The following is a 23,312-nucleotide window of genomic DNA, read 5'->3' on the forward strand; positions in this document are numbered from 1 at the left end:
TCTCCTCCTAGAGACAGAGCACTGCTTAGAAATGGATTCCCTTTTCCTCTCACTTATTCCTGTCCCCCTTTGTCCTGCTGACTTCTGGAAGGGATCCCAAATATTCTTCCCCCTGTGCAGGTCCCCACAGCTCCAGCTGCAATTAGACCTGTGGTTTTGAGAGTTACTCTGAGCTCTAGCAGCAGTGGAGGATATTCTGGCAAAAAAAGTGATGTTACATTATTATCAGCAACATCAATATGCTGAAAGGTGCAGCTGCTTTCCTTTTGTCTATTAAAATTGTTTCTGTGTTTCATGCACAGGAAGCAGAGGAAAAAGTTGCATGACCGCCTTCGGCAGAGCCTGCGCTCGGAAAGGAACAACGTGATGAACATGGCCAACGGGCCACACCACCCCAACCCACCGCCCGACAACGTCCAGCTCGTCAATGTAGGTTTCACTGCACGTGCTGCAGTCCAGGCTGCCCATGCCACAGGAAAGCTCACCCCACAGCTTTTAAACATCTACCTGCTGCAGGCTGGTGACTGATTTCTCTTGGCTTTCTCCACACAGAAAAAAAATTGCAAAAAAAGATGGCAAACTGCTGCCATCTTCTCCATCAGAGAATAGTATTTTTGGTGTATCCGATGGTAATGGGAGGTTGCTTTTCCATATGTCTGTATATTGGGGCTTCTTGTTCCCTTGTTAGCTACATTTTTATAGCTTGTTTGGGATGCAGACCTTTGCTACTTTCCTCATTTGTCTCCTCCTATTTTGAGTCTAGATGGGCTATGTACACAGAGGTGTACATGAATGTCTAAAATGTGTCAGTATGGTTTCTACATGTATTTAAGTGACAAAATTTGTGCTTTGGCACATATAAAAGGTTGAAATCTGGGAAGGAAGGATTGGGAATTATGTCTATAAATGTGCTGTGGTTTGTCTGGGTTTTTTCAGCAGTACGTTTCGAAAAATGTAATCTCCAGTGAGCATGTCATTGAGCGAGAAACAGAGACCTCGTTTTCTACAAGCCACTACACCTCAACAACACATCACTCCGTGACAGTCACCCAGACACCTAGCCACAGGTACTGGAGGGGGAAGGCAAACAGCAGCTGTAGTATCTGATCTGTTGCTGTTGTAAAACCAAAAAATGTGTAAAACAACAAAGCAGGGAAGATCTGTGCTCCCTTCATAGTGTTTTCATTTTAAGGCTAACAATATTTGATGTCATATCACCTAACTATCTTCCCAGAAATTTACGAAGACCTTTATTATCTGAATGGCATTCCAATACTGTCACACTGAATTTTAATATATGCAAATTGCTAAATCACTGACAGTTCTAATGACTGGAAAGCCCTACTTCCCTCTCCTTTTATCCATCATGCAAAATCACCTTGATGCCTGTGAATTCATAAAGTTCGCTAAACTCTGCAGCTCCAGTTACCAACCCAAAGGTTATGCTGCAGATTCTGTGTCTCAACAGAGCCCCTCCTTTCCCTGGCTAAACTTCTGCTCATACACAGTTGCCGCCAAAGCCCACTCTCACACTCCCCCTTTTTCTTTTCCTGGTTGCTGCTCTCCAGCTGGAGTAATGGCCACACTGAAAGCATCCTCTCTGAAAGCCACTCGGTGCTCGTCAGCTCCTCCATGGAGAACAGCAGGCACGCCAGCCCAGCAGGGCCCCGGGGCCGTCTCAACGGCATCGGCGGGCCACGGGAAGGCAGCGGCTTCCTCCGGCATGCCAGAGAGACGCCCGATTCCTACCGAGACTCTCCTCACAGTGAAAGGTAAGACACACCGCCTCTTTGCTTTCAGCTGGCAAGACCTGGTGTTTTCCCAGATGGTTTCAAAGCTTGGGAGCACAGGCGAAAATGCAACAGGGCAGCCATTCACATAGGGCATACGTCTCCTTATTCATAAAGGTGGAGAGCTGAGTAGTAGTTCAAGTCCACCAAAAGCATTTCTTCCCTTCTTGCCTCTGCTGGATTTAGTCCTATTAGCCAGCAGTTCACACTTGACAAAGCTCCATTGGAGTAATTGGGCAGAAATTTCCATTGAAAACTATAAACAGAACTTTGCCTAATTACCGATTTCATAGAAGATGCAAGTGAGAAGTCTGAGAGATTTTGCAGTGAGAAAGTAATGTTTTGATCCACAGGAGGAGGGCACTAAGGACTCCTAAGCAGTATAGAAATCATGCCACCACCTACTTTCTGGAGTGTTCCAGCTCCTAAACTCCCCTTAACCCTTTATTAAGTAAAAGCAAGAAACACAAAGTGCAAGCCAGAGGGACTCAGGTCATTCTTAAATCAGGAATAGTTATAAATAAACCTGGCATGGGCTTTTCCAACCAAGTAATTTTTTTGGTCTGAAAAGATTGGTTCATCAGTTCCTAAGGTCTGCCTAGAAGTACATCAGTCACAAAAAAACTTTAACTGAGAAAATCCTGCTCAGGTTTAAGCTAGCATTTTCATACAAGATGGCTCCAGAATAGCAATAGAAAGATTGAGAAAGAAACAAGACATTTAAAAAGAGCTTTTCTCCCTGGAACTATAGGCAAAATAAAAGAAAAACAAAAGGTTATGGACCAATTCTCTGAGGACTTTGAAATCACAAGAGATTTGGCCTTGTGGAGTGTCCATGATGCCAAAATTGCAGCCAGGCAATCCCCAAGGAGACTGAGTTGTGTAGGAGACAAATTGTGTTTTTCAGAAAAATTAATGCACACGTACGGGAAACACCATTTTTGTGGTACTTCCACTGCCACACAAACAACTGCTAAGCAGCAGGAAGAGGGCCCACTGAGGAAGGACCCTGAGTGTAGTACCACCAAGGTTAATAAACTATCCCCTCATTAAAAATTATGTGTTATTTACCATGGAATTTAATTTGAAGATACGTGGCTCACATGACATAAACAGCCATGGCTCCAATCCAGCAGAGCACTTTGACAAGATTATCTTTTAATTGTGCAAGTAGGCCCACTGAAATCAGCCAGATTACTCACATGGGTAGAGCTCAGCATGTGCTTAAGTGCTTTGCTGGATCAGGACCTGTAACAGTAAATACCATGTTGTCTCCTGCCTGGGAACCGAGCAGGATGCACAGCCACACGCCTGCCAATGGTGAGTAGTACAGCTTAGTACATTGGGCATCTGCATGTGAGAAGTGAAGACCATTCTTGCTGTCTGCCTGCATTGCATGGGACGCCCAAAGCATCATTCTAATACGAACTGTTTAGATTTAATCCAGGGGGCAGCAATGGGGGAGAGGGGACACCATATTCCTTTTTGTTTCTCTGAGGAGAAAGAAGGCATTTCATCAATTATTGCATCTCTTGAACGTGGTACTATAGGTCAATAGCAGCAACATTTCTGTGATAATTCATCAGGCATTGACATCCTTGTCTGTGTCTGAAGCAATCACAAATTTGGAACATGGGAGATGATACTTCCCTGGGCATTAATTGCAGGCCTCATCTTTTTTTAGCAAGCAGGAAATACATCACCAATTGTTCCTGAGATGGCTTGTGTATATAAGGGAGAGAGTTATTTGGAACTAAAAGTTACTCAGAAACATAAAGGAGTGTAGGAGCTGACAAATTACTTCCTGAAGCCATCAAATGTTGCTGTACTGTGAATTGGTAGCCCAAGGCTGCGTTCCCTCAATTTTCAATTTAAATTGAACAGACATTACAAGAGGTTGTTTTGCGTTACCCATACATTTGCTGCATCCCATGCCCTGCCACCCGTGTGCACAAGCAGTTTTATCTTGGATGTCCTTAGCTGTCTTACAGGAGAGAAGATCAAAAAACACTGTCTCTGCACAAAAGGCTGGACTATTTGATGAAGCTGGCAGCATATAGCAAGTTAATGTGTGCTGGACAGCCATGGGTATGCTCTGATCCCCTTTCACTGAGCCAGCATAGTTGGCCATGAAGCTGGATAAATCAATCACCTTTTAACCTTCCTTTCAGGATGGGCTACAGCTGTATGAGTTCAGCTCCTGAGCCTCAGATTGCAGACAGCAGCTAGTTAGTACTGCCCTGTCAGGGCATGGGGGAATAGACCAGAAATGTGTGAATGCACAACACTTTGGTATGAGTAACTTGACACTGTTGGAAGCCTGCACAGTACATTGAACACATTTAACCAACTCAAAGGGTTAACAGAACCAGTTTAGCTAAAATCCAGTGTGTCATAAAGACATATATCCAACAGTGTACCAACTGGGAAAGTAGAAAGGTTTCAGTTTTTCAGACAATGCCTATTAAAAATGTGAAAAGGGATGAAAAGCTCAGTCATGAAAGCAGAAAAAATTACTTAATTCATCTAATGCACAGACCTATTCATTGCCCTTTGCTTGACCAACTTGATTAATTCCCATGCATAACTCCTGGTTTGGTTTTTTCCTTTCTCTTGCTCCTCAGTTCATGTAAATCAATGTGCAATCAATGCACCTCTAGTGAAATCAATTTATGCTACTGCACATCTGTCCAGAATCTGTCCCCTTTTCTCCCTTTTCCTGTAACTCCATTTTTATCAAGTGTAATATGTGCAACTGAGTCACAGATTGGATTAGAACGATGGATTCATGTTTATTTTGGTAATTTCAGGCCCAGATAAATAAACCACTAATGAAAAACTAAATAAGTACATCAATCATAGACATATAGCATTTCTCAATGGGCCTGTGATGAGGTTTAGAATTATTTTAACTTTAGACACAGACAAAATTTGGGCAGGTGAATTTAGGATAAGAACAAAAGCAAAGACAGACCATGCAAAGTGTCATACTGGGCACTATGCTTTTGATCAAGTGGTTTTAGGCAGATCCTCACTTGGCATGAATCCATATGACCTCATAGCATGTCTACCGTTTAAAACTAGTTGAGAGCTTCACATTTTTTGTTCTGTTTCTTTGGGACAAGCCCTGTAATGGCACCTGAGCTTCATTTTCAGAAATCACTTCTGACCACTACCCTTCCCACAGGAACAGGGACAAATTTTGCACAGAAATCATAGGCACTAGGCCAGACAAGCCTGTCTTTTGGCTTTTGTTCCCATTTGAAGACAAATGATACTCTGTGCTTCTTTGCAGATAGATCTACCAGCCAAGGTAACTAGCACCCAGGAGTGGAGCAGCACAAATGCTTCTCTGACTACCCTTGTTGATTAAAATTAGCAGAATCTGGCTCTATATTTTATCCAAACATTACTTTCCTCCCTAGCCTGAGACAGTTTGGTTGCCAGAAGAGGGTGAAGCCCCAAAAGTATTGTCCTTCAATTCCTTTCCTTTCTTTCCCCCCGTCTGTTTGCATGTACCCCAGATTCTGGTCAAATCCTTCCAGAAGTGTAGCAGCTGTTTTCCTTTTGAGAAAATACTTGCAAATGCATTTTGTTTCTGGCAGCCTGTCTGTCTCTGAATCCCATTCCTGGATTCATTCCAGAAAGTTATTCTGGTAAAAAATTTACAGCATCTCCATGGCTGGGATCTGGGAGTTTTGCTATGCTCCTCCTGCTTTCATATGTTTTAGCCCAGAGTCCCAGAAGTCAGCAGTTTATAGGATTAATAGGAGCAGGAAAGGTTCCTTAGTAGCCCTGTGTGAGGATGCTGGGGATCTTAAGGGAATCCCTGCCATTTCTCTCCCAGTCCACATGAGCTGCTGTTTTTACAGGTCACCACTGCTCCTGTGCTCGAAACCTGTCCCTATCTCTTTTCTTCAGGTATGTCTCAGCTATGACCACACCAGCTCGCATGTCACCCGTTGAATTTCACACTCCAACTTCTCCCAAGTCCCGCCCTTCCACAATGTCACCACCGGCTTCCAGCTTGACCGTCTCCATCCCTTCCGTGGCGGTGAGTCCCTTCATAGAAGAGGAGCGACCGCTGCTCCTGGTGACTCCGCTGCAGCTGCATGAGAAGTATGACCACCACCTTCAGCAGTTCAACTCCTTTCACCACAATGCCACCCATGAGAGCAACAGCCTGCCACCAAGTCCTCTGCGGATCGTGGAGGATGAGGAGTACGAGACCACGCAGGAATACGAACCAGCACAGGAGCCTCCAAAGAAACTCACCAACAGCCGGAGGGTCAAAAGAACAAAGCCCAACGGCCACATTTCCAGCAGGGTGGAAGTGGACTCTGACACAAGCTCTGAGAGCAGCAGCTCCGAGACCGAAACGGAAGATGAAAGAATAGGTGAGGATACACCATTCCTGAGCATACCGAACCCCGGGGCAACTGGTCTGGAGCCAGCCACTGCCTTCCGGCTGGCTGAAACCAGGACTAACCCGGCAAATCGCTTCTCCACACCAGAAGAGTTACAAGCAAGGTTGTCCAGTGTGATAGCTAACCAAGACCCTATTGCTGTATAAAACATAAAACACATAGATTCACATGTAAAACTTTATTTTATATAATGAAGTATTCCACCTTTAAATTAAACAATTTATTTTATTTTAGCAATTCCGCTGATAGAAAACAGGAGGGGAAGAAAACTTTTATAAATTAAATATACGTATGTACAAATGTGTTATGTGCCATATGTAGCAATTTTTTACAGTATTTCAAAAATGGGGAAAGATATCAATGGTGCCTTTATGTTATGTTAAGTTGAGAGCAAGTTTTGTACAGTTACAATGATGGCTGTCCCATAGTATTTTGCAAAACCTTTTAGCCCTCAGTTGTCCTAGCTTTTTTGTGCACTGCATTATAATGACTGGATGTATGATTTGCAGGAATTGCAGAAGTCCCTCTGGTTGCTTGCTGTAGAGTCTCCAAATCAGAAAGCCCTGTAATGGCACTCCCACCCTACTCCACCAGAAAAACACACGTATACACACACACAGAGTCAGAAAGGAAAAAAAAAAGATTTAAAAAAAAAAAAAAAAGATAAAAAAGTTTAAAAAAAAAAGTTTCTTATATGAGAACTTTTATTTGCTTTCCGTATATGAGATGAGTTTTGTCTGCTCTCTGCCAGCCAAAAGGTTTGCTTCTTTGAGCACTGGGATAATAGTAGATCCAACAGCATGCTACTATTAATTACAGCAGGATAACAAAAAACATACAAACAAAAAAAAAAAAAAGCCAACCTGCATTAAGTAATGTTACTTATAGAAAGGAAATAATACTGTGATTTTAAACCAAATATATTATTAATCAGAGGTCAGCTTGTAATCACTAGGAACTGCCATTTCATTACTTTCCAGATATTAATTGTTCTAGTTATCCCTTAGGAAATGGGTTAAGTTAGCTGAGGCTTTGAACCCAATACTCTATTCAAACAAAAAAAAAGAAAAAAAAAGGAAGAAAAAAAGAAAAAAGAAAAAAAAAAGATAACATTTATATTAGTTTATGTTAATGGGGCAAATATAATAGATACCTGTAATCAAGCAAGGAAGAGATCTAGCTGGAAAACAAATGCCACTAATAAAAGTGCAATCAGTTTTCACCTCTATTTCTTAATGTTGATTTCTAATACATGACTTATTCTTTTGTTTCTACTCAATTTTCTTCCCCTTTTTCCCTTCCTCAGAAAGAACCCTGACAAGCTTCTAGCAATACCTTTTTAGAGTTGCTGTTGGAGTAAGGCTTACTCTTGGACAAAGAAAGGCCTTTCAGGGAGGAATATGATTTGCTGAATGGTTAAAAAGTATAGGCACGTAGGAGGGACAAAGCAAATGTGTGGAGTTTATTTCCACTCACCTTCACTGACTCCGTTACTTGGGTTGAGAGAGGCAAGGCTGATGCAGAGCCCATTTATGAAGGTAAGCACACCATGTGAGTTACAGCCCTAGTAACCCATGTGTGACTATTTAATATCAGTGTTTTTATAGCCAGTGACAGTCTTGAAGTCATTGACTAGTAATGAACAAGGATGCTGCCAGTGCTGGAGCAGATGCATCCATCCAGACAGAAGCAAATGGACTCTATTTGCACTGAATTCCTATCAGTTTAGTCAGGGTCACTCTGCCTCTTCTACTTTTGATTTTTTGTTGTGTGTTCAGTTGGCACAGCATTGACTCAGGATTGATGTGGAAAACAAATGTTTTTCCTAGACTCTGGGGATTCTGAAAATGAGAACATGTGTTTTACAGGTATTACTGAGCTCTAAATAAGAGCCCTGTCAAGACAAAAATAATTTCAGCCAAACTACACTCATCCTTTGGGCCATATTCTGGTCCTAGTTAAATGAAGAGAAATACATCAAGGAAATTTTGTGAGATGCAAACCTGAGGAACAAAAGTCTCAACTCAGTAAATTGTTCAAGCATATGCTTATGCTAATCCCAGCAAAAGTTACCTTCAGCATGTGCTAGACTCTCATTGACACATCCAGCACATGCAAAAAGTTAAGTATGCACTTAAGAGTTTTGCTGAACAAGGTGTCCTATTGATTTGAGACAGAGAGCAAAGTATAGCAAAAGAAGATCTTTGCTAGGATGACAAAAATCAGTGAGCTCCTCACTGTGTTAATAACCATATCACATTGGTAAGAATACAGGTGAGTCTATCTGAACACCAGATTCAGCAGAAAAAGAACAAAAAAAACCTTAGTACAGGAAACAAAGTTGTCCACTAGAATGTCAGTAGTAGAACCAAAAGGCTAGGAAACTAGCACAGCTTTGGGCTATGTGGTGGCTGAAATGGCACTGCTTATTTGAGAAATCCGTGGAAGATGGCAAATACATACTGTCTGGATTTAAGTCCCCTTTGCCATTTTTCCCTAGCTGGCATGTACTTGAACACACTTTGCCTTTGCAGACTGAAACATAAGCTCTCTACAAATTCTATATGCCATATTCTCATTTTCATCCCTTTAGTCATGACAATTTATCTGCAATCCCATGCAGCAGAATATCTATTCTCTCCAGTAACTCTGCAACTCAGTAGTACCGAAGCAGAAGGTCAGGTGGACTTTCCTAATGAAGGCCATGAGTTTCCAAAAGATTTGCACTGTCGAGTTTCCTTGGACGCTTGAATATCTGTCCCTTCAGGAAGGCCTCTGACACGGCAAAGGCCTTGCAGGACAGAAAAAGGATGGCAGAGAAACAAGAGATTTGCCCCAAAGTCACCCGTCTTACTGGCAGAATAGAGATTATAAGACAGGTCTTTTGTAAACTCCTCCAGTATATATCAACCACAAGGCCAGGTCTCGTTGAAGTATCTGTAATAGCCCAGACAGATGAATGAGGATGGAAAGGGAACATGCCTTGGCATTGAGTAGATTATTTGACTACTATCACTGTTATTGTGGAGGGACAGTAGAAAATGAAGGAGAAAGTCCGTATTTGGGAGCTGTATATGTGAGATTTACTTGGTATAGGTCTAGGGAAAAATGTCACACCTCTTCTGTTGCAATGCCTCAAAGTCAAATTGCTGTGCAGTTCCTGCTATTCCTACCCCTCAGAATATCCACAGTGTGTTACAGAGCAAGCATGAAATTAGGCTGGAGACTTCACATGGACCTAAGAACAAGAAAATACAATTGGGGATATGGCTGCCTAAGCCCTTAGATCTTTGTGAAGAACCCAGCCTTACAGCACAATTCATGCAGCAGTGAATTCAGGAATTGCCCTGGCTTGGCACGCACAGAAGCGGGAAGAAGACACAGCCCCTCACCTCTCAACTTGTGTTCATCACACTGTGAGGGTGTTTCACGTCAGTCAGGTCCACACCCAGAAGTTAGTGAGTCTACCTGGCCACAGGTGCTTCTGGCAGGCTGCAGCCAGTTCCTGCTGGCCAAGGGGCTGGAGGCTGCAGCAGCACGGAGCAGAGCCAGCAAGTGCCTATGGAAAAGGCCAGCTCCCCTGTTGGGGATATTTGCTTAATTTCCCAGACCTTTGAGCTAGGCAGTCCCAACACCCTTGAGCCATCACTGTGTGATGCTTGCCAGTTCCTTGGCTGAAAGTCATGGCAAGAAGAAACATACTTTGAAGAGGGAGGAAATATTCCAGTGGTGGCAGAGTTGTTAAGATTGTCCTGGTTTATTTCTGTGTCACTTAGTTTGAGCCATGAGGTTTTCCTATGTATGTGTTTATATGCAGGAATTCCAAGATGAAAGGCTTTTTTCAAGAGCGTATAGCTAGATTATATTGGTACAGCCTGACTATTTAAGGAGTGTAAATAATTGCAGCTCCATACAGGTTCTCGTGCAACAGAGAAAAGCCTACTCCCTCCTTTTGGCCCAGTTATTCCCTTCCTCACTTGAGCCACCCCAACATACCCAGGTTTAAGAGATCAGTCACTGCCTTTATCAGGGAAACAGGAAAGCTCCTTCTTTCCAGTACTCCAAAACAACAATGCTGCATCTCCCTGCTTCTCTCACACACATTGCAAGCAGTTTCCTGAGCACCCAGGATAGCAAACTGGTGTCTCCTCAAAGGACACACCTCTCAGCCTGTTGAGCACTTCTTGGCCCTGCAGTGTGGCTACTTACCATTACCTGGGTCTTACTTCTAGTAAGAAACAAAAAAGCACCTATGAAATGCTGCAGAGAAGGGCAGACAAAGAACATGGCCAATTTTCATCATTTGTAATTCTCTATTCTATTGTAAATATGTCTTGTACATATGTGGATGTTTTCATTATTTACTGTCTTTATGGATATTGTGTTAAATGAGACGCTCTTAGTTTATTGTGTAACACTGTAAATAACATAACATCCTTTATTATTTATGCATAGGCATCTAACACTCAGAGAAAGTTATCCTCATATTATTTTAAGATATATGTCAAAAAGATGTTGCATTTTTTTCTTTCGCTTTGAAAAAATTGTAATATATCCTCTTTTTCCCCTCTTTTCCTTTAAAAAAAAAACGAATGCTAATTTATTGTTCAGGAGAGAAAGGGGATGTAACTGAAAGGCAAACTGTTCAAAGAACATGCTGTGGAAGCCACAAGCTACTGATAAACTAAAGAATTTATTACCCCAAATACAGCAATAAGTAATTGTTGATTTATTAAGGTTTTGTTATTCATTTTCAGTAAAAGAGGTGCTGGATTAAATTGTTTATGTGTGGTCCTGGCCCAGCTGCTCAGCAGACTGTGCCAGGTCCCTAGCTACCATCTTTCTGTATCCAAACATTGTTGTAAAGGTCTTGTTCTATTGTTGTGGACCACTGTTCCTTGAGATTTCTGACTCATCCCTATGGGGGTCTCTGGCAGACACTCTTGTTCCTACAAACATTTTTAGTTTCTTAAGTTAGAATTATTAGCTCTACCCTGACCATTACTACTTAAGATGGATGGGGTTTGGGGAGAGGGAGGAGTTGGGGGGGGCAGAAATGACACAGTCTTGGGACTGTGGGAGGCTGCTCTACAAAAATGTCACCTCACTGTTCAGCAACAGTCAATAAAGCAAAGCAGATACTGGGAACTCTTAGATGGCACCACCATGCCACTATATACAATTATTATTTGTGCCAGTTGTAAATACAATGAGTGGTCCTGGTCTTCTTGTCTCAGGATAGAAATAGTATAACAGGGAAGGGTTTGAAGGGCAACCCAGGTCAATAAATATCTGGAGCTGGTGAGGTCTGGGGAGCACTGGGTAGGCTGAATATCATTATTCTGAAAGAAAGGACAGCAGAGAAAAGATATTAAAGGTCTGCTGAAACATACTTATCTTGTAGAAGGTAAGAACGGACTGGATGTTTAATACCTCTTCCAATAAAAGAAATGGAGTTATCAATCAAAACTAATGGGCACCGTATTCCCAGAAAGATGTAGCTCTTCATGTAAGGGGTAGGAAACTTGGAGAATTACTTGCTGCAAGGGATTGTGGATTGTAAAACTTTCCATGGGTTCATGGTGGGGGCCAGATCTTATGCATTAATCCAATGAGGATTACTAAATCCATGAAAAACACATCAGATGCGGGAAATAACTGAACTGAAAACGTGGAGATTGTATAAATTGGAAATAGTGTGTAAACTAGTGCTGCTCTTACCTTCTCCAACTCTCTGCCACACTTGGAAAGAAGGACGGCAGATATCCGATCTGGCTGTTGTTAACGAGCATTAAACAAGAGAAGGAAATCTAGGCATGAGCAGAGGAGAGAGGAATGCAGTAAAAATGTTTTGGATGTGTTTCACATCCGTTTGTTCCCAGGGCTAGTGCTCCCAGGCTTACCTGTGGGTGCAGAATGAGATGCCAAACTGAGAATGGATGGAGAAATGGGAGGGAAGGAGGGAGGGAGGGAGGGAGGGAGGGAGGGAGGGAGGGAGGGAGGGAGGGAGGGAGGGAGGGAGGGAGGGAGGGAGGGAGGGAGGGAGGGAGGGAGGGAGGGAGGGAGGGAGGGAGGGAGGGAGGGAGGGAGGGAGGGAGGGAGGGAGGGAGGGAGGGAGGGAGGGAGGGAGGCATTTCTCCACAAGGTCTGGAAGCAGATGGCGTCAGGGAACACTACAGGAAAATCAAGCAAACCCTTCTCATTTCTGCAGCCCACAGCTGGGTATGCTCTTAGCATGCCAACTCCACCCAGTTATGAGCACATGATTTGGAGAATGCATTCCCCAAGTTAATTCTCTCTGTCTCAGTTACAACTGATGGGAAGAAAACTATCTCAAATGCCTTGAGAGGCTGCAGTCAGTGATGATTAACCTGTGTAGCAGAAGCAAAGCAACATGGGCTGTGCATAGGTTATGAGCCTGATAACTCTTCTTTACTGAAAACATATCCTTGACAATGGCACTTTCAGAGCTAAATCAATCCCATTCTACCTTAAAAAAAATAAAATAAAATAAAATAAAATAAATAAAATAAAATAAAATAAAATAAAATAAAATAAAATAAAATAAAATAAAATAAAATAAAATAAAATAAAATAAAATAAAATAAAATAGAGCCTTAGGGATTTCTGACCCCAGAGAGCCTTTTCTACCTGATGCTGTGACCTTTTGTTGGAGTTATTTCAGAATAGCTCTCATTAGAAAATTCTATTGATTGCACAAGTTATTTCACGTGTCTCCAGACTAAAGCTGTCAGGAGAAATGTCATAAACCACTGATATCCTCCTGATGTCCCCATTTCCACATATGAAGACAAGGACTAAAGGACAGTTCAACATCTTCCAGCAAGGAAGAGGTGGAACAAGGTCAGGGCAATACACATCTGGAAAGGTTGCCATGTCACTGGGGTTGGGCACAATATGGTGACTCCAGAAGGTATTTAGAGTGCTGCACTTTCTAAGCATTGCAGGGTCTGTCAAAACCTGAGACAAAGCCTTCAGCATGTGTGGAATAATTTCCTTGAAAGTTAGACCTTACTCTCTAAGGTTTTAATTCCACATGGTAGCCAAGCACCAACTTTAGTTGGAACCTGGATTTCTAATGTAAATGGCAGCTGCTAAGTTTCCACTTAGGTTTTTCTCCCCTTGGGAATAGCAGGAGTTCCCTGCGCTGGATGTAATGCCTTAGGAACTAGAGAGGAACCCTGGCAGCAGTGCATAGCAAACACCTGAAATAAGGCCAGCACATTTGATGACAGCAGCAGAGGAGGTGTCAAGGGAGTCTTTGCAAGGTTATATGCACATCAGTTGGTAGGGAGTACAGCGATTGTTAACAACTGATTAAGTCATTACTCTGGTAATGGCCAATTTAGAGCCATGCTTCAGAAGCCAGATATTGTGTGGGAGGTATTTTAACTTACCCTGCACATTACTGCATCAGTTGGGTTATGCATTCTCTATGTGTACACACACACATACAGTCTCTCAATTTTCTGTAATGATTTCCTGATGTTCAGTGCATGCTCAGTGACAGGAAAGGAAAAAATGTCACAACAAGGCCATTCAGCAGCTGCAAAACTGCCTACATCCAAGAGAAAACACTTTTCCTCCTCAGAGATGAAAAAATTGAGGGTGGTATTTGTCCTGTAAAACAGGTTGTCCTGTAAAAAAAAAAGCTGTGAAAATATAGAAAGGGAATGCCTCTTTCTTCCCCAGTTGGACAGGCTGGGTCACAGATTGCAGAGGAGCTTTCACAGGGCCACAGCTGAGAAGGGACTAGCAAGGTGAAGATTAAGGGGACTCCAGCTAGGGTAAAGGGTGGCTTGTGCCTCTCATTTCATTGAAATAACTCTAGAACAATGGATTCAATACCAAACAAACAAAAAAATAGACTCACTAAAGATTCCCAGATGTTGAGTATTGGGCTTTCTGTATGTGGCAAAGAGAGACAACTTCCAAACAGCAATTATTGTCCCATATTCTGGTTCTCAGGATATTCCCATTTTGTGCTCCCCTTCCTCACCACAAAGGGCCCAAAGCTGAGGGTGAGGTGAGTCAGATCCTCCACAGAAATGGACAGTAATAAATATAAGAAGACCCGTGCCTAGAGCAGCATTCCTAGAAAAAGCAAAGGGAACTACTAGTGCTGTGAAAGCAGTAATTAGGAAATTAGGAAATAAAGACCACTTAGGAAATAAAGCCCACTTAGATGAATGCCACAGTATAAATCCAGGAACCTGAAATTTAGCATTCTGATTTAAAATCATCCCCTAATCAAAGCTCCAGAAATGCGATCCTATTGATACATGAACAATTTTAATAATTAAAAATGCCCTGTAATTCAGTCTACTTAATTAGTTATCTGCACATGCTATCTTATCATATACAACTAAAACATACAGTATTTATCTGATGGCTAATGATTATGAAATAAAGCTGAACGTAATAAAACTCCAAATAAAAACTGGCAGACTACAGCTATCTTGTGTCTGTTTTTATAATCAACCTCTCAGTTGTCATGGTACTAAATCACACATTCCGGGTCATATCAATGCAATAGCAGAAAGGAACTCTTATGTAGTAACCCTGTTAGGTTCATTTCCAAGTGCCAGCTTCCTTCAAATAGAACTTGCATGGCCTGTTACAAGTTCTGATGACTGAGGGAACAGAATGGATGTTCATGTAACATAAAGTCCAGGTAAGAGGATTGTTATCACAGGGATTCTACATGCAGCCCTTTATTTTGCTGTGCAATACAGTCCAGAGCTTATCTAATTATTTTTGTGCCTCTCATAATTAGTTAAAATCTCCATTTTAGAGCTTAAGATGTGGAAACCATGGTATTTTTAGCAAACTTCACTTTCTGTCTTACAATTTCATTTGACTGACAAGAGCGGTACTGGCTCAGCAGCAGAACAGCTCTCAGCTTGGTCCTGAGGTGGTTGCAGTAGGCCTTCAGCTGCAGGGGAACCACATGTTTTCTACTCCCTGTTATTTCACCAGGATCACATCATCAATGTCAGCACGTACTTCCATGCTGCTCTTACAAAAGATTTTTGGTTCTAAAAGAGCTGATTTTTTCTGTTTCCCACCTCTTTCCATATGCATACACCACATCGTTTAGATTTTTTTAATTTTTTTAAAGAGATGGGCATGGCAGGGGGAATAACAAAGCCTATGCTATGAGATTCTGTCTCAGAAGTAAAAGGTAAACTTTGCCAAAGAGACCATATTTATCTTTGTCACATACACTGAGCAAGATACCCTTCATCTCAAACTGAGGTGATGGGAAATGGACAATACTGCCTGTGGAAACTGATGATGCTGAATTTCAGGGCAGAAGCTCGAGCCCCCTTGGAGTCTGTCACCCAGAGGCCTGGATGCCCGGGAGTTCCAAAAGTATTTCAGAGCATTGCTCTAAACAGACGGCTGAGTGCGTTGTAGTGCGTCAAGCCCTTGGCATGTGTGGAGGTTCCAAAGGTCAGCCATTCCTGGCTGCAGCTTGCTTTCAGGGGTGTTTAGTGCTCCCACTCTGGCAGGGAAGACCCTCGGCTTGAAGTCACCCAGCCAGAGCTTTCACCCTGAAGCAAACTGAGACACTCAGGATATCAGTGGTGCTCCTTCCAGCCCAGGGGAAGAAACAAATGCACAGCTTGACTTTCTGTGTATTGGCCTGAAACCAGACACTGTGTCAATACTCGGCTATGACAGCTATGGTAGTCAGAATTACTTCAGAACAGAGGCATCCAGTGACTTAGAAGCTGAACAATCTCTTGCACCAAAGAGCAAATGTTTTCCCTGATTTCTTGGAGGGGTGGTGGTTGGGAGCTGAGATGAAATGCAATGGAAACCTGCAGCCTGCAGGCTGGGTTAGCATCCTTCAAAGCCTGGGGGCACAAAAAGCACTCAACAACAGATGGTCTCACCCACTACCAACATGGAACCTCACCCTTGTACATCCGAGCACCGACATGAGTGTCCAGTGACTGCAGTTTTGTAACCAGCTGTTGCATTCACCTATAGATAAACATTGTACCTATGTAGCAAGAACTTGCAGGATATTATCCACTGCCCATGCAAGATATTTATTTTGCCTAAAGTATGTAACTGCACTCATCCAACTGTTGACTCTCACAAAGGACTCCTTAGTAACTCCAAGGGTCTGATTTCTCTGTGAGAGTCCCCTATATTTTGCAAGCTGGTATCCCTCTAAGTTGACAGGATATGCCCTTTGCTGCTGATAGCAAAATAGCAGTGGCAGCAGAGAGCAAGTCATGCACTGGCCATAAGGCTAATTAGCTAGACTTGTGCTCAACAGATGGCATTTCTAGGAATTGCTGAAATATCTCCATGGCTAAACATAGTGGTCCTAACTCTCACTCTTGTACTGAGGCTAGTAAAGCCATCTCACCATCTCTCTCACCAAGATATTTGACTCAGTCCAAGTACAAAATCACCTATAATGTATATGCTGAATTCTGCCTCTCTGGAACAGCCTTTTCCACTATTGCATTAAACAAGTAAGATGCCTGAGGTCAGATTCTGGAGAAGGGGCTTGGAAAAGCGCAAAATCTCGCAAGCAGATGAAGAAAAAGAATCCTACCTATGAACCATTAATGCTTTTGTTCATTCCTAAAGAAAAAAAAGATTGTTCACTTTTAACATAGAAATTAAAAGAACTGGGTTAAATGCATAGAGTCTTCAGCCCTGCCCTTCCCAGGAGAAACTTTGCTGCTTTTCTTCATCCTTGAAGAGTAATAATTTGCCCTGGAGCAGAAAACCTTCTACAAGTATTGTAGCCCTGATTTGCATGTGCTGATTAGCCTCAGTATCACCACAGTTTAGTTGTGCAGATGAGCACTCCTAAGCCTCTCAAAAGACAATGTATATTCCTTGCCTTCATTCACAAAGCTGCAAAGGTCTGGCAGCTTGTGAGTTAGTGCTTTGCCAATAGTAATCACTAATTCAATGCCTGGCATTAAAAATAGGATAGCTAATTCTATTAATAAGTGATAGTGATGACGTCACAGTGCTATGTAGTACATAACCTTGTTATAGCTGAAGTTTGTTACCATGTTTTTGGGTTCTATCTCATCTAATATGCAGGAAGTTTCAGCTGTAAATGGCCTGTTTGAAATATGAAATACCAATCCCATGTAATGTCCCAGTACTTGAAATTACCCCAGAAAATAAATCTATCTGACCCTAGTGCCATTAATAGAAAGAGAGAGGAAAATATTTCTGCTGGTGGCTGAAAGACAACAAAGCTGCTTGGAGTGTTCAGTAACAGTCTGGTCATGTTCCATAATGTCTGAAGATGACTTTCTAGATTGCATGTGAAAGAGGCAGTGACCAGCTTCAACGGCAGGAGGACAAAGATCATCTCTCTGCTGCTCCCATTTTCTATTATTCTAGTAATTCTGCTTGGATGTCTCCATGTGGAGTAGGGCAAGAAGCTGACCAGCAGTCAGTATTTAGGACCTTTGGGGAAGAAAGGCAGTAACAGTTCAGGAGGCATAATTGAATAGGAGTGACATAAATTTCATGCTGAGGGAGCAAAAATTCAGCATAGCTCTAACACTTAGGAATGCCCCACCCCTATTAGGGATGGCACCACAGGTCTTTGGGCTGAATAGCTGGGACATGAAGCCCTGTTTTGAACCCACATATGGACCTTGTTTCCTTAACACCTACATGCTGCAGTGAGTGCAGTGGCCCAGGACAGGAGAAGCACTTTGATTTTTTAAATATAGAAAGCTAATTCTAGAGAGGCTGTGCACAGCAGTCATCTCTTCTGTCTCCTATGTTAACAGGAACACATTTGCTGCACATCAAGAGCTAGTACTACAAGGAGGAACAAAACGTGTGGGACTATTGTATTATCCAGCTTCATTAGATAGAAGATTGCTGTTGAAGAAGCAGCAGTTTTCTTGTCCATTGCAAACAATTATGCACAGTGGCCAGAAACAGCATGACAGAAGTTACCCCAGTTTGATCAGGACTGGAGGAAAATAAATGTGAAATGAAACAGTCAGTAAGGCAGTCTGCCGCACTGCAGGGAGAGGTCTGCTTCCTTCCTGGCACTGAGACCCTCCACAGCAGAAAAAAATTACAATGGATTTCAGCAATTAATAGCAGTAGGCTTCCAGAAACTGAAGACTTTCCTCATTTACTCTACAAATGGAGAAAGAGTGACTTAACTCACTGGCTGGGGCATGTTTATATGGCTGTCCAGTAATGACCCCCAGGCACTGGGCCAGTCAGCAGGCCTGTGCCACAGCTGAATGGTGCTCACTAGAGCATTCCTGCATCCTTGCTGCTTCTGAGTAGAAACACACCCATCTTCCAAAATGTGACCTAAATACTGAGCCTAATCCTCAGTCTGATCTTTGTCCTGGTTATTTGGTTCTAACTCCACCCTGACCTCAGACAACAAAGGCACACTAGAAAAACAACAAACTGTTCCTTGCACTCAGATGGGGACAAAGTTTTGCCTTTTGATCTTTTGCCCATCTAATTTTACTCTGAGATCTCAGCTTAATTCCAGGGTGGTTGCAACCAAAGCACCTTCTGAGAAAAGTGGTGTTCCTGTTTTGCCCCTCTTAATCCCACCCAAGACAGCTTTTCACCTGCGGAGGACTACAATTTTTCCCTGCAGAGGGATTAGCAGCCAACCAGGTAACATTTTCTTGCTGCCCCATAGGACCCTAGGAGTTGGTAAACTGGGTTTTTCGAGGTGTGCTGTGGCTGTCTTGCAAGGATAGACAGCAATTATCAGGTTGCACTTTGGCACTGCAGTTTTGTCACTTCTGTGGCATGGTCTATAGGCCCTGCCCCAGCTCAGAGGCTCAGCTAGACTCTCACAGACCATCATCTCTCTGCAGTTATGCATAGATGGAAGACAAATTGGTGTATACGGCCAGAGAAGTCCTCCTATGTTAGCCACAAGAAAAGGAGTGGTCCACCTGAACAGGGACAGGCACTGTGAAAGGTGAAGATAGACCAAGGCAGACAGTTCTTCAGCAGCACACCTTGCTCCTTGGACATACCTGTTGTTTCCACCATTAACAACCTCTGTCCCCCACAATTACTGAACCAGTACCCCTTCTCACAAGAAGGACCCCAGCAGCATTTACATAACATTGATACTAGCTGTTGTAGCTATAATTACTAAAATCTGTATGTCTGTTAATAATTTGACCCACGCAAGGTCATGTGTTGGGGGAGGCTCTTCTAAACCATTGATACTGTATTGCTTCCCTGCCTTAATTTGCACAAAATGGAGCAGAAAGTCCCCTGCTCTCTAGCTGTTCCAACTTCTTCAATAAAAACATCTCTTAAAGACATATCTGCAATTCTAAGAATTTTTCACTTGAAACTGCACTTTAAAAAAAGACACATAAAGGCCTTAATCATGTTGAAATGTATTGTCTGGCTAGTTTTTCAGTTGAGGGAGCTAAGTTACATACTGGCTTCCATGCAATTGCAAGAGAAATAAAAGACACTTCTGGAAGTGGGAAATAGCCTAAGCAAGGTAAAAGTCAAGAAGGTTAATTAATTTTTTTTAACTGTGCATTGAAGTGTAGCCCCTTAGAAAGTCATTTTCTGGATATGTAGACAGTGTTGCTGTAGGCAACAAGAGTAAGCCAGAAATTCGATCAGATTGTTGGTCTCACTTTAATGCTGATCTTCCCTATCCAGTGCTATTCATGCATTTAAAAACTCTGTGAGAGGGCAGGCAAAGTCAATTTGAGACCAGTGTGCCGAAGGCTAAATGCATGCAGTAGGAAAGGGTTTCCAGAAGTTGTGGACAAAATAAAAGGAAAACCAAGGTATCATCTCAGTTGCAACTGAGTCCCTGTAGCCTCTTTATTCTGTTTTATGCAGGGAGGTACCCAGGCTTTGAACAGTGTCAGATGATTAATTTTGAAATTAATGAGATCTTTAGAAAGAAATATGTTAACAACTCCAGTATTTAACCTATTTACCAGCTATAGTAAATATTTTCTTGGATGTATTGCTCAAGTGGCACTGTCCTGACTGCAGAAATGCAGACAGCAAACATATGGATTGTGCAAACGATTCAGTACACAAACCAGTAATGCTGAGACCAGCAGAGAAAGGCCTGTTTGCTGCAGTCTCATATAGAAAGGACATACTAAAAGGAGGCAGAGAGACTGGAAAAGTAGGTGTTAGTCTGTTTAGTCATGTCAGCTTTCTCAGGCTGTTTAATGGCAGGCAATAAAAAAATTCTTTCAAGGACACTGACTCAGCTTCGGCCAAGGCATCTCCGCTAGGACCCTTCTGGAAGGATTGAATTCAGTCATCTTCTTCAATACGCAATTTCTTTCTCCAGTGTCTGGAAGGAATGGATCTGCTTTATCCAGCATGCACTGTGCTGCCTTGTATCTTCCCATTCCTGGTCTCTCACTGAGGAACTTCAAGTGGATGGGAATATTCCCTTCCAGCCTTGAACAGATCCAGTCTATTCAAGGCAGAGTATCTATAGCCAACTACACAGCTCTTCCCTTCCAGGACTGGGCCACCAGTTTATATGTGAAAGTGTTATTTCATCTGGTTCCCAGGCTGACATATTTTATGAAGGAATGCCAGCAGAGGGGTTCCTTTTCACCTCAGAGGTCTGAATTTAAGCTCACGCTTTAATCACCCTAATATCCTGAGCTGATGCTTGGAAGATAAATCCAGCAGAGAAGCTTGGTGACACCTCCCAAATGGGGTTTTGGGATGGAAAGTGTACAGTAAACTAGTTAAAAAGCAAGTGTACTGACCAGAGAGGACACAAGCACATATATAAAGACCAAAAAGTCTACTGTGCTCATGACAAAACAGAATGGCAAAGAAACAGCAAAACTGCAGACATCTCATCCACCATGATGTCACGCTTAGTCGGAGTGGAGTCTGACAGGGCCACAAACTGCAGACAATTTTACCCAGCTTTTGGGACTATCTGTGAATACATTGAAGGGCTGGACTTGCACTTATATGCAAGGCATGAACCCTGGCCATTTTCTATTGTTCTGAGTTATCAGACATAGTACATGATCAGGTGAGTAAGGGAGTCAATTTTGACCTAGATTTTCAAAGGTAATTTTCATCTATTCCTGTTTTTCAAAGAACCTATATTTACTTCCTTGTTTCAGGATGACATCTCTCCTAAAACTGGACATAATCTTTGGTTTTGGGACAGAAAAATATCTGCTTGTGGGACTTGCATTTTTATGGATGTCTGTATGTGTTAACAGAAGCACGGTGAATCTGTTTAAACTGTTTCAGCAGCTCAGAGTTATGGTGTCAGATTTTTTTCAGATTAGTCCTTTTAGCAGCTGATAACATATGGCTCTGAACTGAAAGGCTATGATGTAAGCCTTGCAAAAAGCCTGAAAGGCAAATTAAGCAATAACACGGTTGGTGCTCTGGAATCATAACAAACTGTTTTTCTTTCTAAGAGGTGCACAGTGGGGAGAGGTATTCCCTCCCCTTCACTCTTATTGCATTCACCCTCAGGCACAAGATGACAGACACTGTGCTAAGTATCTCAGGCTGCTTAGTACAGCTGAGGGTACCAGCTGTCCTGCTGGCAGACCCCAGCAGCTTGACAGAAGGACAGCACCTGGAGGAGCTGGCAGGCTCATTTCCTCTCCCCCTGGGCTCCTCCAGTCTAACCCACAGCCATGTAGGAAGGGCATCCCAAAGAGATGAGCCTAGGGAGAGGAGAAGAGAGAGAAAGGGAAAGGCAGAGAGGAAAAGACTATGGAGTTGGGTTTGAGAAGGAATGAAAGACTGCTTTAACCCTAGACCTTTTCCTGGTCACCATTGCCTGTGGATGGATAAAAGGCAGATACAGCACCTGAACAGGACAGGAACAGGACAGGACAGGAGAGGACAGGACAGGAGAGGACAGGACAGGACAAGACAGACAGGGCAGCATGGGAGCACAGGACAGCCCTTCTGCCCTCACACCCTCTGTTAACAGCCAGATGGCTGAGATGGGCTTTGCCTGCTGTCCCAACCCTTAAGTTCCACTGTGCTTGTTTCTTGCTGCAATCCAAGAGGTTTGGGAAGGAGACAGAAAAAAGAGAGGAAGAATGAAAGAGAGAAGGACACTGCTGGCCATTATAGTCTGGGACAAAAAGCCACCAATCAAAGTTTAAGAGAGTAGGAGGGGAGCAGGGACCATTCCTGGGGACAGCTGGAGAATTTACTCAGGCAATAAGCAGAGGCCTACCCTGAGCACTGCCAGGAGTATTAGCAATGCTATCTCTCCTGGTCAGAACAGGAACAATGTCTCTTAAGACCCAAAACCTGGTGCTGTCTGACCTATGATTACATGGCTCCTTTCTGAGAGGAGGTCTGCTCAAAGCGGGTTTTGAGAGGGCAAGCACAGGGCAACAACTCTCTGTCTGTTCTGGAGAGCTGGCAAGGGGTGCTCAGTGGCATTTCAGGATTTCAGGATGCCCTGGTCCTGAGCCCTGCTTCAGCTGGCTGTGGTCACACAGCGGTAACCATGAGGTGGCCTCACTGCCACGCTGCTGCTTGAGCAATTTGCTGGGAGAGGAACAAAAGACACCCCCCAGAATGGGTCACAGACCTGCCAGGATGTCAGGGAGAGGTGTGGTGTGGAACAAACAGGCAAGATCTCTGCAGTCAAGAAAAGCTCCAGTTGAATTACATTGAATCCTGAGACTTCCTGAAGTCCATCTTCATGTTCCAGTGGCAGTGCCAGTGTAACTCCCAAAGCTAGCCTGATGCTTTTCTGGATCCTTTTAAATCTAGGCTGGCCTCAGTAACAAAGTGCAGATACACATTGGAACATACAGGCGTATCCTGTGCTGTAATGTTGTGGTGAGGGAAACTCCTGTTTTTGAAATCATTGTACTACCTAGCTGAACTGCATAAAGTTCAAATAACTTCTACTGGCTGTAGTCTAGCCAGGAAACCTCGACCTCTGGAGTGAGGTCATTAAAGCCGAACTTCTGGAAGCTCAGAGGTGTTTAGAGAGCCTGTTAATTACTGTACTAATCCTTCAGACAATGCTGGCTCCCAGCAGTTCCGGAGGATTAGCACTTTAGTAGCACTT

General features: G+C 43.0%; 1 protein-coding gene and 1 long non-coding RNA gene across 26 annotated transcripts in view; one reads left to right on the forward strand and one right to left on the reverse strand.

The window, feature by feature from the left end:
- The window catches only part of NRG1 (neuregulin 1), a 444,984-nt gene extending 433,557 nt beyond the window's left edge, over positions 1 to 11,427 (forward strand). For 22 of the 23 annotated variants that reach the window (XM_064404531.1, XM_064404536.1, XM_064404537.1 and 19 more), the window contains 4 exons: positions 303 to 429; positions 937 to 1,067; positions 1,569 to 1,772; positions 5,712 to 11,427. In XM_064404531.1, coding sequence (XP_064260601.1) covers positions 303 to 429; positions 937 to 1,067; positions 1,569 to 1,772; positions 5,712 to 6,363 — 1,114 coding nt within the window. In that variant the 3' untranslated portion in view covers positions 6,364 to 11,427. The remainder of the gene's footprint in view (positions 1 to 302; positions 430 to 936; positions 1,068 to 1,568; positions 1,773 to 5,711) is intronic. The other variant, XM_064404525.1, reaches the window with a different exon arrangement.
- Positions 1 to 23,312, reverse strand: part of LOC135290616 (uncharacterized) — an 80,222-nt gene that overhangs the window by 18,379 nt on the left and 38,531 nt on the right. The gene's annotated exons all lie outside the window — the stretch shown is intronic.

The sequence above is a fragment of the Passer domesticus genome, chromosome Z (genome assembly GCF_036417665.1).
Source record: "Passer domesticus isolate bPasDom1 chromosome Z, bPasDom1.hap1, whole genome shotgun sequence".
NCBI lineage: Eukaryota > Metazoa > Chordata > Aves > Passeriformes > Passeridae > Passer > Passer domesticus.